General features: G+C 52.9%; 1 protein-coding gene across 1 annotated transcript; it reads right to left on the bottom strand.

Annotated features, from left to right (window-relative positions):
- Window positions 1–1,212: 1,212 nt before the first annotated feature.
- On the bottom strand, window positions 1,213–7,613 carry C1qtnf6 (C1q and TNF related 6). Its single transcript, XM_021183802.2, has 3 exons — window positions 7,515–7,613; window positions 5,216–5,456; window positions 1,213–3,257 (listed from the first exon to the last, which is right to left on the bottom strand). Exons 1-3 carry the CDS (start codon window positions 7,518–7,520, stop codon window positions 2,710–2,712), a joined length of 795 nt encoding a protein of 264 aa, XP_021039461.1. The 5' UTR covers window positions 7,521–7,613; the 3' UTR covers window positions 1,213–2,709.
- Between the last annotated feature and the right edge of the window lie 6,872 nt (window positions 7,614–14,485).

Raw genomic sequence — 14,485 nt, 5'->3', positions numbered from 1 at the left:
CCGCCTGGAAATGTCTGTGGCTTTGGTATGCATATCAGTGTGCAAATTCTGCGGGTGCCTGGCCTGAAGTTTCCAGGGTAGCCAACCAGCTGATCACACATTCCACTGACACGCTAGACAGATCTGGGCCTTCTTCATGTTAGAGCGTATTTAACAAGCAAGAGCACACTTGTCAGGCCATTGGACAGGCACAAATGGGCCGCCTCTCTCTCAAGCCTTAGATGGACCCCAAGGACACAGAGCCCACTCTGCTACTGACTGAACAGGCTTAAATTTCCAAGCAGGTGCAAAAGGTATGTTCTTTCCAGTATTCGTCTTCCACTTGGAACACAGAGAGCCACCAAATATTGATGGCTACACAGAGCAAGGCACAAACTCCTGCTGTCCCTCCCATGGCAGCAGGCAGAGAGTGGAGACAGAGATCTGTTTAACAGTATAGGCAAGGGACTGTGGTTGGTCAATATGGCCACCCCCAATAGACCATCCTCTGGGAGGCACGATGGGTATTTTATGAGACAGAGGTATGGGACTCTGCGGTCCCTCGCACAAGTGAATATTGTCAACTTGGTAGGATCCAGAGTCACCTAAGACTGGTGTCAGGGCGTGCCTATGAAGTTGTTTCCAGGCTAGGTCAGTGAAGGTGGGAGGTGCCATTCCGTGGTCAGGGTCCAGGTCAGAATAAAAGGGAGACAGCAAGCTGATTAACCACACTCATCTCTCTGGCTCCTGACTGCAGATGCGGTGGGACCAGCGCCTGACAACCCGGCTGCTATGCCATCCACACCACATTAGGTAGACGTATCCTCAAGCCAAAAAGAACCCTTTCTGCCCTGAGTTGCTTTTGTCTCAGTAACAAGACAGTAGCTAATAAATAGAGTTGGCGAGGTGAGACTCTGGAATGTTCTCTGAGGAAAATCACCACCATGCTTCTGCTGCACAGAGGTACAGGTACACCTGCCTGGCAGGTGACACACCATCTAATCCGGAAGCCTCCACGCCCCTGCCACTGTGAAGCAAACCATTGTCAGCTCCACTTTACAGGCAGTGAAACTGAGGCTCAGAGACATGGGGACTTGCCCAGATAGATCTTAGCTGACTCTCAGTGAGACTCCAGGAGTCTGGCTGTGAATGACTGGCGGGACAGAGTGTCTATCTCCCGAGGCAGGAGATGGCTGTAGGGGAAAAATTACCAGGCTGAATTGCCAAGAGAATTCAATATCTTTATTCACACTGGCCAAGCAGGCAAGGACAGTCGGGCTGAGGGTGGCTTTGTAGAGCCAGCCCTCACAGCACATGGCAGGCCTTGCCTCTGTTACCCTGCCATGGCTCACTTGGTTGTAAGCACCAGAGATGCCCTCTCAGGGCCAGCCCTGCCTTGGATCTGCAGAAGCACCAATGGACGGAGGCCACCTTCCCCTGAGAAGCTTGGGCAGGCTACAGTGGGGGAGGGGAAGGTTGGAAGGCCACCAGGCTATACACCCTGGGAAAGACCTGGAGGTCTTGCTTTTTTACAACCTCCCCCAGGGCCTGTCTTGGCAGCATGGCTCAGAGAAGGCCCCCAGGTAACCTGAATGTCACTGGCTTCAGTCCCTAGACCTGCTTTGGGCTGAAACCTGCCACCTCCATCCTGCCTGACTTGCCCACGATGTCTGCAAGGGCAATACAGGCAGGAGAAGCTCTGAAAAGGGGAGCCACCTCCAGGGGGACAGGGGCTTAAGCACCTTCATAAACCCAGGATGAGCCTGGGTCTTGGAGGAGCCAGGAGGGCCAGAGAGCACTAGTGCATGGTCTGACCATGGCTAATGTCTGGGGGAGAGAAGGGGGGAAGGAGGAGTCTTCTAACGTCAGGGAAGAGAACAGGCTCCAGTTCCCAGATGCCCCTTCATCCCAGATACATCTAAACTCCTGGGTCTCCTCCCAGCTAAGACTACACCTATATTTGCTTTATTGCTGGGCACAGGGCAAGAACATGGAGCATGGGAAAGGTTATCCTCCCATCTCCGGGACCTGTCACACCATGGGAGCAGTGGAGAAGGAACCACAGTGCCCGTGGACCCAGTCTAGAGGAGCACTCAGTATGTGCTCAAGTCTTAGTACCCACTTCTGGGCTTTCCTAAGGCCTGAGACCACGTGAGCATTCAGCATCAGATGAGTGCACAAATGGACAATGGCTGGAAAAGGGGAGGAGGGGAAAGGTCAGACATGAGGGAGGGCCAGGAGGAGGAGGAAGCCAGAGGATATGGAAAGAATCCTAGAGTTTGGGGGGTAGGGGAGCAATTCCAGAGTGTTCTTGAAGTCCCTAGAATGCTGGGAACACTTTAGAGAGAGCACAACTCCTCAAGTGTGATCCACAGACCCGTAGCATCAATGTCACGGAGGAAATCACTAGAAATGAAGAATCCTGGGTCTACCCCAAATGCGAAGCCAGAATCTACCAGATAATAAAGATCCCGGGGATGAATAGAGTGGTGGAGTGTCAGGATAGCCACTCTAGAGGCTGGCAAAGTCTGAAATATGTAAACCCCAAAGTACCAGAAAAACGAAGCTAAGAGGAGAGGGATGGAGACAGACTGCAGTAACTGGAGACAAGGAATGGAGAGCAGCAGACGCAGCCCTGGGTTTTACGGGACCTGCCCTAGCCACCAGCTGCCCAGCTGTGAAAGTGGCCGAGGGACTGGGGTGGGGGGAGTGTGGAAGGGGGGGCGGAGCTCAGTTGTCCTCTGCCTTGATCAGGTGGCCACTGAAGGTGATGTACGTGTCCACGTCATCACTGTAGATGCCGTTCTCCCGCTCCCTCTTGAAGAGCCGCACCCACACGCGGTCACCCGGCACCAGTGGCAGCATCACACTCTGGCTCTGCATGATGCTGCGTTCGCTGGGCTGTGCGTACAGGATCACCACCGCCTGCTCGTTGTGCACGATGTGCACGTAGGTCTCCTTGTAGTTCCAGCTGTGCACGTTGAGGCTGAAGAAGTAGAGGCCGCGCAGGGGAGCCACAAAGCGGCCAGTGGCCATGTCGAAGTGGCCATCCGTGTTCACAAAGACCCTGTCGAACAGCAGTGAGAGGAAGTTCTCGCTGCTGTGCAAGCCAGTCTTGCGGCCCACAGAGAAGGCTGAGTAATGCGTCTGGCACGAGCTGCCAGGGCTACCTGCCTGCCCCTTGTCACCTTTGACACCCTGAGAGCCACGGTCCCCTCGGGTACCATTCTTGCCTGGCTTCCCTGGTGTTCCTGTAGGACCTCTGTCCCCTTTGTCACCTGTGAGGACATGAAGGGGGAGAAATCAGGACAGGTACACACCCGTGTGCTAAGCACTCCATTTTGGAAGCGTCTGCCCTTGCCTGGGTCCAGACAAAGGAGCTGGTGTTTATTGAGCACCTAACTACATGCTGGGCATCACCACCCCAAACATCCTATTCTGCAGAAGTGAAACTGAGGCCATTTCCAAGACCTAGAGTGTGTCCTATCCAGCTCAGCCTGGGACCCCTTCCTAGCAAGAAGAGGGTGGCAAGCTTCCGGGAGGTTGACCCGCCTAGGCCAGCCAGGGGGTGGCATAAGGTAAGACGTACTTTGTACTTTTGGTTAGAGAAGAAAATTGCCTTTGGGTCTTGAGTGTTTAGGGTGTACCTTAAAAGGGCAATGCCCACTTCAAGGTTACACGTGAGTCCTTCCTTGGCAAGGAGAGGACAAGATATCCACTCAGCATGGCCCAGCCCATCTCCACCCTCCCTGGAACTGGTGATCTCCTAGTCACTTTCCCAGCCCTAGCTGCAGGCCAGATTTGAGCATAGATATGACACTGACGACACCCCCACCCCACCCCACCCCCAACCCGCAACCCCCAACAAACACACCTAGTGTGTACTGAAGAGACCTGACTATTTCCCTGGTAAGGTGCACTTCCCCAGGTCTCCTTGACCATAATGGTGAGGTCAGCGGATGGTAGAGAGAAAATGGGGGGCCCAGGTCTTTGAAGACAGACCAAACGAAAGTGGGGTGGGTGTGTCCACGGCTGCGGGCTGGCTCCACAGGTGCCATGTCCTGGGAGAGGTACCTCACTGGGTACAGAGTACTTGAGCACCCACTCTGCCCGGCCTACGGCCGCCGTGACAGTGGGGAGGAGAGTGCTTTCCTTCTACATACAAGCTAGCAGGAGATTTAGAAAGACACCATCTTGACCCACAAGGCACGGCCTTGTGCTACAGGGAACCATCCACTTTTGACAGCCTGATCCAAGGCAACACAGAGCATGGGATAGACAGCCACAGGAAGGACAGCCAGGCCCAGGCCCTCCCACCTCCTGAAGCTAAGCTGCCTGAAGTTGCATGGAGTGAAGCCATGAAGTATCCTAACCCAGGCAAGTAGAGTGTGCAGGAGTCTCAGGGGCCAGCTGGCTATCAGAGGGGAGTGCCCTGCTCTGTCTCTGACATCGAAGTGACCCCAGGAAAGTCCCTCTCTTCTACTGGACACTAAGTCATGTCCTCACATTGGGTGGGGACACAGTGAACAAAGATGGAGCCAGGATGTCAGTGGTGTGGCCCTGGCAGTTATGGGTTCCCTCGCAGAAGTGGCACTAATTCCGTCACATCCTATGCTATATATCAAGGAGTCACTGGCCATCGAGCTCCCCCAAGGCTCTATACTTCAACCTCTGTCCCCTCTGTGCACCACATGAAACCTATGGGCCAGGTCCTCTCTCTGATACCGCTGAGAGAAACCTCTATCCTAGTGGTGGCTGGTGACCCTGTGAGCCCATGTCTTTCTCCCATGACATCTCTCTTCACACTCCTGCTGGGGAGCCCCTTATGCTGTGAACATAAGTTTGCACTTCACCTTCCAGGAGCCCTGTGTACCTGCCATGCTCATTCTGTCGACTGTGCCCCACACTTCACCCCAATACCCTATGCCCATATTTTGGATTCCAGGGCCTTTCCCACTATCCACCCCATTAACCTGGGGAATCGGTCGGCTGCACATCATCTATTCCTTAGCTCCTTATACACCCTAGGTCCTGTGTACATGCAGATGGAAGACAGACAGGGCCTAGGCAAGGCCTGCCCTGTTTTCTTCTGTCCCTCCCTCCCTCCCTCCCTCCCTCCCTCCCTCCCTCCCTCTCTCCCTCTCTCCCTCTCTCCCTCCCTCCCTCTCTCCCTCTCTCCCTCTGTCCTTTCCTCCCTCCCAATTCTGCCCACACCCTGCCCAGTGTGGTAACTCACCCTTTAGGATAGTAATGTTGATGTACGGCCTGACCTCAGGCAGGACATAAGGGGAAACAGGGGCCTGGACCGTATCATCAGAGGACATCAGGTCCTCAGGGTCACAGCATCGTCGACAGCCTTTGGGGAGATGGGAGGCCACAGATTCTCCAAAGGTAGGCTCCTCTGTGGGGACCCCAAACACAAGAGAAAGCAGGAATACTGCCCAGAGGGACCCCAGGCTGGCTATCCCCATGATGACCTGGAAGGAGAGACAGATAGATACATTTGTCTCAGCACCCACAGATAACACTGTCCTGTAGCCATGGCAGACCCAGTGTTTCTAGGGGAGTAGGGAAGGACCTCTGGTAACAGAGAGTCTGGGGCCACCTGGGAAGCAAGCCTGGGGGAGGGCATTAGACTGGCCATTGAGCCTCCTGGTATCTGTCTACTGTGGCCACTGCCACACGGCCTGAGAAGGAGGAAGGCCCCGTGGAGACCCTCAGATGGCACAAACTAGGCTTCCAGGCCTTCACTGGGGCACCAAGGAAGATGTCAGATATCCACATGGCTAGCCAGGGAAGTGGAGAACGACTCTTTGGCCCTCTCATCTCTAAAGGCTGTTTGCTGACCTCGGCTCCCACCACCTCTGGCAAGCACCATAGGAGGTGTCAGGAGTTAGGGTCCCTGAGAGCATTGTGGATCCTGCAGGCCACTTCTGAGCAGAAGCAAAAGGTCTCCCTCTTGAAGAACAAGTCAGAGATGTCCCCTTTAGAACAGCATAAGGCTTATGAGCAGGGCTCATCCCTCTGGCATCTCTGTGTTGTTAACAACCCACTCTTGCCCAGGGGCCAAGTGATTCGAAGGTGGTTGTGTCAATCATGACAGGCCTACCAATCGGCCACTGGGGTGGTAAATTGAAATTAAGGGGGGTGAACAGAAAGCACCTAGACTTTGAAAGGAATCAGAAATGGAAATGTTCCATCTCGGGCCTCGAATATGATGAGTTTCCAGACTGGGGCAGGAAGTAGGCTGGACACCAGAGGAGCTGGCTCGGTGGGCCGGAAGCCTGCAGTGGGCCCTTTGAGGTGGTGACAGGCTCGGGGGCTGGCACCACCCGATGATCGCAGATCAGAAACTGCTATTGAAACCAGACTGGTTTTTACACCTCTGGCGTCTCTTTGTTTATTTCCTTTATGTTCCTCTTAACATTTAGTACAAATTCAAAAATATTTTTCTGTGGTTAATACAGGCTGAGAAGGTAAAATGATTACTTCTTGAAAGGCTATGAAGAGGGACTATGTGTTAAAGGGACAGAAGCTCAGAGCCTTCTCTCTAGGGATTGGCGTGACAACAGGAGGTGTCTTCATAGACACCCCCTTTCTGGAATGATCCTGTCCATACTGCGGGGGCCTGCTAGTTCTGCTCCACAGGCAGGGAATTCCCTCAGAGACCAATTCCACGCCTATTCTCAAATACAGGTCGCAGCAACCCCCACCCCCAACACACATACTTTATTCTGGCCATAGATGTGCCCACCCTGTGAAGGAGAAGGTAACAAACACGTGACCTGGTGGTCATGTGACCTTGTGATTGCAGCTTAGCCCCTCTTTCATTCACACAAGATGCCAACATGTCTTCCTTGCCAGGCAATATGGGCGACTTACACTCCGGGGAAACTGCCCAGTTTGTCAAAACTTCAAAGTGCCCATTCCTTCCTCTTCCTGTATAGACCTCACTCTAGAGTCTATGGCTTGAAAGGCAAAGAACTTCCGGAGAGTCAGCATGGTTTGGAGACATTTTTGTTTCCTACCGGTCTGGTCCCTTGGGAGTCAGATGCTCAGAGACACAGAACTGGAGCTTTGGGGCAGGAAGCAGGAAGCAGGGCCCTCTCCCTAGAAACAGGACTAACTAACTGCAGCTGGGATCCCTGGCTGGGTCCTGGGAGAGGGGCCAGGCAGTATCAAGTGTGGGGGTCACACCAACCATAGAGGGGTCTTGCCGGTCCCACCACCTCACCTAAAATGCCAGAGCCAATTGGTGGGAGGTTGGGCTACCTTTGTTATCATCCAGATGGGCGGGGCTTAGTGGCTGGGGTGGGGGTGGGGCGGTGAGGAAGTCCCTGCAGGGGCAGGTAAAAACCAGAAGCAGTGCAGGGTGGCCAGCAGTGCAGGGTGGCAGAGAAGAAATCTTCCAAATGAGCTGGCTAGGCGAGAGGGAAAGAGCTATGTGCTTGCCAGAAAGAGGGGAACAGAGGAATCTCAGACTGTGACCCCAACCCCCATCCCAGTCAGAAGAAGAGAGGCCACCAGCCACTCACCCTCATCCTGCGGCCTCAAGCTCAACTCACAGACCCCGGACGGCCTCTGGGTCCTTGGCCCATGTCTGTGATGATAACTTGTTGCAGGCCCGACCCCTAGGCCTACGACTGTGCTAGGAGGGCGGAGGGATGGAGGGAGGGAGGGAGGAGGGAGCCCGCTGAGCTGGCTTCCCAGTCCCCTCCTCCTGCTCCCGCCCCTCCAGCCTGGGGCTCTGCCTGGGAGGTACTGGGAGACTTGGATCTTTAACATCCTTGGGCATCTGTGGCCCAGGCCCAGCTGTGGGAACCTGTTTGAGTCAAATGCCCTGAGAGTTAGAAAGGACGAGCATCAAGAGCCGAGAAAGACTAGGCCTGGAAACTGGAGGCTGCATGAGAGGAGGCGGGGCTCTGCATTACTCAGGAAAAGGGAGGCTGCCCGGATCTAGTCTGAGCCCAAGAGCCATCTGCCAAGAGCTACAGAGAGAGTGGCATGAGCCACTGGTACCCATTCTCCATAGGTATAAATCCTAGTCCTAACACCCAGCAACATGGTCAAGCATTGCCTCTCCCGCCGGAGGTGTTCTGGGATTCTGCCCCTACCATTCGTGCTGGACCAAGGATGGCTTATTCCTTCTTCCCCACCTGGAATCCTACCTTCACTGACTCTCCTAAAGCCAGCTCCTCTACAGAAGTATGACCCCCAACATGATCAAGGTGGAGCTGGGGGAGGCAGCCTGTGTGCCCTGGGACTAGGCAAAGCCCTGCCTCAGTTTCCTCCTGGACAAACTGGGGAATGTTTAGCAAAGACCACTGCCCTGGCTCCTAGCCCTGGTTTCCTGGAGGTCGGAAACCCTGTGCAATTCCTGTAAGATGTCCCTCACCCTTGGCGACCTGTTATTTCAGTTTTGCTGGATACCTCCTTGCCTGAGCTAGGTTTCACCAATATGGGGACCCTTGGTCCTCAAAAGTATTTAGATTTATGATTCCTAGCCCCACCTCCAGCCTCTCTCCAGGTTAGCAGCTAGAGGGTCTTGGCAGTGGTATTGCTCTCCAGCCCACTGCTTAGGTGATAGGTCTGGGACTTCAATAAAAAAATAAATAAAAAGTATACCAGCCCTATTTCTTAGGGTCCTTGACAGGGCTGTCTCTGGGTTCAGGCTTCTTGGGCATTTAGGCAGACAATCCAACAGCAAGACCAGGCCTGGAACGAGCCTCAGAGATGATCTAATCCCATCCCTTAATCAGGGACATTGTGGCCCAGGGAGATCAAGCCTTTGGTACAAGGTCACATAGCAGAGCGAAATCCAAGTTGAGAGAACGCCAGATTCTTCTAGTCTGGTGCTGCCTCCCAAAATGACTTGGAGTCCTCAGGTCCAGTCAGGAATACATTGGCAGAAGAAAGGAGAGAGGGGGATGATAGCCCTATAAGGGCCACCACCAAGCTCACACTGGCATGGCTCTGTGTGGCCCTGCCGGAGCAGCATTCCAGGGGCACAGAGCCAGACCTGCAGAGAGGCTACCTGCTTCAAGCTGCAGCCACCAGAGCAAACGGCTGAGTCAGCGGCCCTGGGGGTGGGGACAGCACCAGGCAGTCTCAGATCTCTGGTGTAGAAGGCTGGGAAGATGGATGAAAGAAAAGATGGACGGTCAGGGAGAAGCAGGCGAAGGGCACAGTAGTGCAGAAGGCTGTGTGCCTAGCACTGTGCACCCCACTACACTCCGCACCCCACTATACAGGGCCAAGGCTGCTCATCCAGCCCTAGCAAACCAGAGGCTGCCAGTCACTCACCTCAGACACGAGGGCGTCCAGGCACACCAGGTAGACTTGAGACATGAAGTCCAGCTCTGGAGTAACAGACAGACTATGGCTCTGTTCCATGTCCTCTTTCTAGCTTCATGACATTGGGTAAGTCCCTAATTCCCCGAGTCTTTGGAGGGGAAGCAGGGGCGGGGCTGATATGAAGGTTTCTCTATGTAGTCCTGGCTGTCCTGGAACTCACTCTCTAGACCAGGCTGGCCATGAACTCATAGAGTTCTGACCACCTCTGCTTCCCCAGTGCTGGGATTAAAGGTGTGCTTGACTTTTCTCTGGGTCTTAATGACCCTGGGCCGAACGATCTTGAAGAGTCCAGGATTGTATGAGTGTCTGGGAACAGCCAACCAAAGGGTACCTTGCAACTTCGGTTAAGCCCCGTATGCTGAGGTGTGCACCCACTTTTCTCCGCACACCCACCAGTGGATACCCTAAGGCCCATGATACCTTCTATACTCTTTCACAGCCTCTGCCAGCAAATGTATACCGGGACACAAAAAGCCAGAACCAGGTCTAAGGCCAGAGTCCCACAATATAAGTGTTTGTTTCTCTGCTCACTCCTGCCCTTTCTCCCAGGAGGCAGGACAATGACTTACTGACGCCAGAAGGGAGTCCTGTATAAATGGTGAATGGTAAATCACAGTTGGAGTTCAAGGACATTACCAAGTTAAGGGCTGAACAGATAGGTTAGGAGGTTGCCTTCTCCTGGAGGGAGTCAGCGCGCAACTCCGCACCCAGCACCAGAACCTCGGCAGGCAGTCCAAGCCTGACTGGGGAGCAGAGTGTATTCCTCCAATCCTCAGCACCCCAGAAAGTGGGCAGGGTTCCAGGGCCCACACCGTGGAAGCCTAGTAAGGGGAGGAGCCGAGCATATCCAAAAAGCGCTAGAGTCTATTCCAGCTGAGCAAACCGAACAGAATTGAACCCAGCCGAGTACGGCCGAGAAGAGCCGAATGGAGACGATTTTTTCCGAGCCTAAAAGAACAGTCGGGTCCAGCCGGGTAGTTCCGATTGTGGCCGAATAAAGCCGAATCTGAGCAAAAAGGAGGAGCTGGTGCTCTGAGGTCCAGCGGCGCCCCCTGGCGGACACAGAAAGAACTGGGTTGACCTGAATGGGAGTCATTGTGTCACCTTGCTGTCTGATGGAGTTGTGAAGTGCACTTCAGGAATCAGAAAACCGAGGCTCCACCAGGGCCTGAGGTTGGCTCATGAGCACTCTGAGCTAGGAAGTGAATGATCTGGGGTTCTCCTGATTGCGTGTGGCCAAGAACACCCGTGCCACTGCCCACACATAAGTCAGGTTGTGTTTGTCCATTTGTTACAGCCAGAGCCTACAGAGAACTCCCTTTTAGAGAGTGGACAGAACTCAGACATAACCATAGCCTCACAGATGGAGAAACCAAGCAGGCTCTGCAAGTGTTGACTGAGGGCGGCGGAGCGGCAGTTCCCATGAGCAAATATTGACACATTTCCTGACCATTAAAGCAGAAAGGCCGACTGAAAGAGAACATTCTGTCCCTTCTCTGTATTTGAAACCTCCTGCTTTCACCCCAGGTCTTAGTCTCCTCACCTGAAACAGGATGGCAACAAAGGATGTGGCCAGGATCCCAGGTCTCTGGGTCCCTATGGGGCATAAGGTATGGCTGGGCACTCCTTGGAGCCAGTGAGAATGAGAAGCTGTCTGTACCTGTGTACATACTCCAGATTCACCCCCACTGTACAGTGCCCTGAAGTGCCTGTCCAGGGCTGCAGGGCTTGGGACCCTAAGCCTCCAGGAAGCAACTGAGGCCGTGTGGTCTGACTGTATACACTTCCAGGGCATTGAAGGAGCTGACACTGGTAATCTCAGAGCATCCAACCCCCAGCATCACCCTATCCACTTAGGAGGAGGCTGAGGCAGGAGGATGGCCCTAAACCAGAGCTGGGAAAACAATGTTCTTAATCATCTTTCTGGTCCTGATATTGGGCAACAACTGTAACAGCCCAGATTACCCCAGGAGGTCTTACACGTCTGTCCTGTGGACACACTTCTAAAAATGCTTAAGCAGTACCTGTGGGCAGCAAAAGTTAGCTCACTTACAACCTAAGCACGTCCTTGACCCAGTGAGGAAGAAGCCAAGGCAGGAAGAGGTTGATCTATGGACTCAAAGTCAGGAGGTTAGTAAACGGACTAAACCATAAGGACTCTGAGTCTATAGTGTCTACACAGTGACACTCTCTGCTGTCCCTTCCTTGGCTCCTAGAGAAGCCATCTGGCCTCTGGGTTCAGCCTTTGGCAGCTAACGGCACCCATTCATCAAGTGTTGCATGATGGATGAGCAGGTTGGTTGGTCAGATCTCGGGAACCGAGCCAGAGGAGCCACCACTAACACCCTATGGCATGTTGGCAGCGGTCTTAGTGAGAGACACAGCCGGAGCTTCAGAAACAAAGATTATTGTGTTGCCAGGAGCAGTGGTTCATGCCGGGGGGTGGGGGGTGGGGCACTTGGGAGGCCAGTCTACAGAGTGAGACTCTGCCATGAAAGAGAAAACAAGGGCTGGAGAGATGACTTAGGTGGGAAAGTGCCTGCTTGCCTTGCAAGAGTGAGGCCCTGAGTTCGGGTCCCCAGTAGCCTACATTAAAAAACAGCTCATGGTCACCTGGATCTCTATTGGGCTTAGTGAGAGATCCTGTCTGAAAGATAAACTGAGAGGGATTGGGGAAGACACCCAACACAGGCCTGCATATATGCATGCCTCAGCACACACATATACACACTCACACATACACACACACACACACACACACACACACACCACATATACAGACACACACACATACCACACAGAGAGACATAGACACACACACTGACACACACACACACACACCACACACACTGACACACACACACACTGATACACACATGGACGGACACACACCACACATACAGACACACATACCACACAGAGAGACATAGACACACACATTGACACACACACTGACACACACACTGATACACAAATACCCACCACACACAGACACACACCCAAGCACGCACGTGAGTTTATTGTGACCATGATGGAGTCCAAACTCCAGGAGCAAGGCATCTCCCTTGCAGCTTTTCTGAGCACCATGGGTCTGTTCTAAGGCTCCCTCTGTCATTTGGAAGGTTGCCGGCACCCTCAGCATCCCTGGGCTTGGAGGAAGAAGCATCAGCTTGGTCTTTGTTGGGGGAGGGGGGTACTGGGTTTTTAAGGCAAGGTCTCACTACGTAGTACAAACTGGCCTTGAGTACAGGTCGTCCTGGAATCACAGGCGTGTGCCACCCCACCACCTTGTCCTTTACCTCTATGTTGCTCTTGTTTGTATCTGTCCAAATCTCTCTTCCTGGGGACACACACTGTAGTGAGTCCACCCTATATGAATGTGGACTTCCTTCCCTACTTGCCATGGCACTCTGGTCAAGTCAGCCTGTCAGGCAGGGATGCCTAAAAGCTGCTCATGAGGCAAAAAGAGTTTGAAGGAAGCTCTCCTCCTGGAGTCTGGCGTTCTCTTAATTCTCCATTCCCGAGTTAGTCTAGTGTATGGATCCACGTGCTCTTTCAGTATCATCCTATTATAAGTGTCTTTTAAGATTGAATTCTGACATAGTTAAAGCCTTCCGCCAGTGTTCCAACAGTCCTAGAACATCCTTAAACCAGACAGTGACATTCAAAATAGCCTCTGGTATTACACTATCAATAAAAGCCAAGTTGTTCCCATATACAGGAATTTACAATGGTTTAGGAAGCAGATCGGGCTGTGGTTTTAAAGTATTGCATTATTCATGAGATGGTTAGCTAGAACAGAACTCCCTAGTTAGAACCATGACTTGGGTGTGAAAGCCCTTGCCCTAGGAGTTAAAAGTTCTCACACCTGGCTTCTAAAACTATAGCTGACCTTAGATAGGGCTGACTTTGTCTCAGTTATTTTATTGCCCAGTTCCTGCCAGTCTTTGCGTTTCCATTCTTCTGTTCTGTGTAAGAGTCATTAAGCATCCGGTTACCTCATTTGTACCTTGCGGCTATGTCATCACCCAACTTCTTTATTGTCTTCTGTATAAAAAGTCTGATGCTCGATTCGAAAATTACATTCAGATTCTATACACAACCTCTCCTGTGTGCATCTGTTTGTCACCCATCCTACGCTTTGTCCACTCGCGACTAGAGACCCATTCCACGCAGACAAAGGGGCCCAGAGGGTCTGCGGCACCTACTTACATCTGCAACCACCTTGTTTCCAAAAGAAAGAGAAACAGGTTAAGATTTCAATACAGGAACCGGGAGGAACGCAATCCAGCCCCTCACGGGTGCTAACTCTCCAGGGCACCGTGACTTTACAGCCTGTGCCTCAGCATGGGACTTCAGCCTCCCATGACCTTGCTGGCTGCATTGTCTTAACTGTAGAGCGTCAGCACACACCAACCCTGGCACACTCAGGCACCGGCACCTACCTCTTGTGCACACCCACTACGTTCTCCCAATACAGGTATATACTCACCTTTCCCACTGTGTCCAAAAAGGAGCAATGCACAAGGGGCTGACCTGGGAACGTCCAGATGCAGGAGCCATGCCCTGACCTACCCAGTCACTTTGTCTCTAGGACAAGCCAGTATGAGGGAGGGTGCTGTCACACAGCTAGGCCTCAGGAAAGTCTCTGCTAGCTAAGTGAACTATGCCCAGAGAAGTAAAAAATGTCACACAGTAGATTCACAGTAAAATGGAGTCTAAGGCCTGAGACACCTAACTTTGGGTCTCATTTTATGTCTATATATTTAAGATTTATTTTTATTTCTCTCTGTGCGCGCGCACACGCGCGCGCGCGTGTGTGTGTGTGTGTGTGTGTGTGTGTGTGTGTGTGTGTGTGTGTACACTATGGCCAACATGTGGAGGTCTTAGGACAACTTGGAGTCAGTTCCCTCCCAGGACCCTTGGAGGCCAGAAGAGGGGATCCATCCCTGGGACTGCTCACAGGTGATGTAAATTGCCAGTCACACGCTCCAATCCTCTGCAAAAGAAGCAAGCATGCTTCTAACCTCTGAGCCATCTCTCCAACCCTTCTCATGACTTTCAGAGATGTGTCCTCCCACAGCTTTACAGTGAACTCCCCAAGGGCCTGAGGGTTGTCAGTGACAGGCAGTCCCCTGAGGCTCTGTTGAGA

Source organism: Mus caroli, unplaced genomic scaffold, assembly GCF_978045245.1.
Source record: "Mus caroli unplaced genomic scaffold, Mus_caroli_1 scaffold_16, whole genome shotgun sequence".
In the NCBI taxonomy this organism is placed as follows: Eukaryota; Metazoa; Chordata; class Mammalia; order Rodentia; family Muridae; genus Mus; species Mus caroli.
This window is presented reverse-complemented; position numbering and strand designations above follow the sequence as displayed.

Coding starts and splice junctions, on each gene's coding strand:
- C1qtnf6 (XM_021183802.2), bottom strand. Junction 3,258..5,215: donor CAACATTACTATCCTAAAGG/GTGAGTTACCAC, acceptor ATGTCCTCACAG/GTGACAAAGGGGACAGAGGT.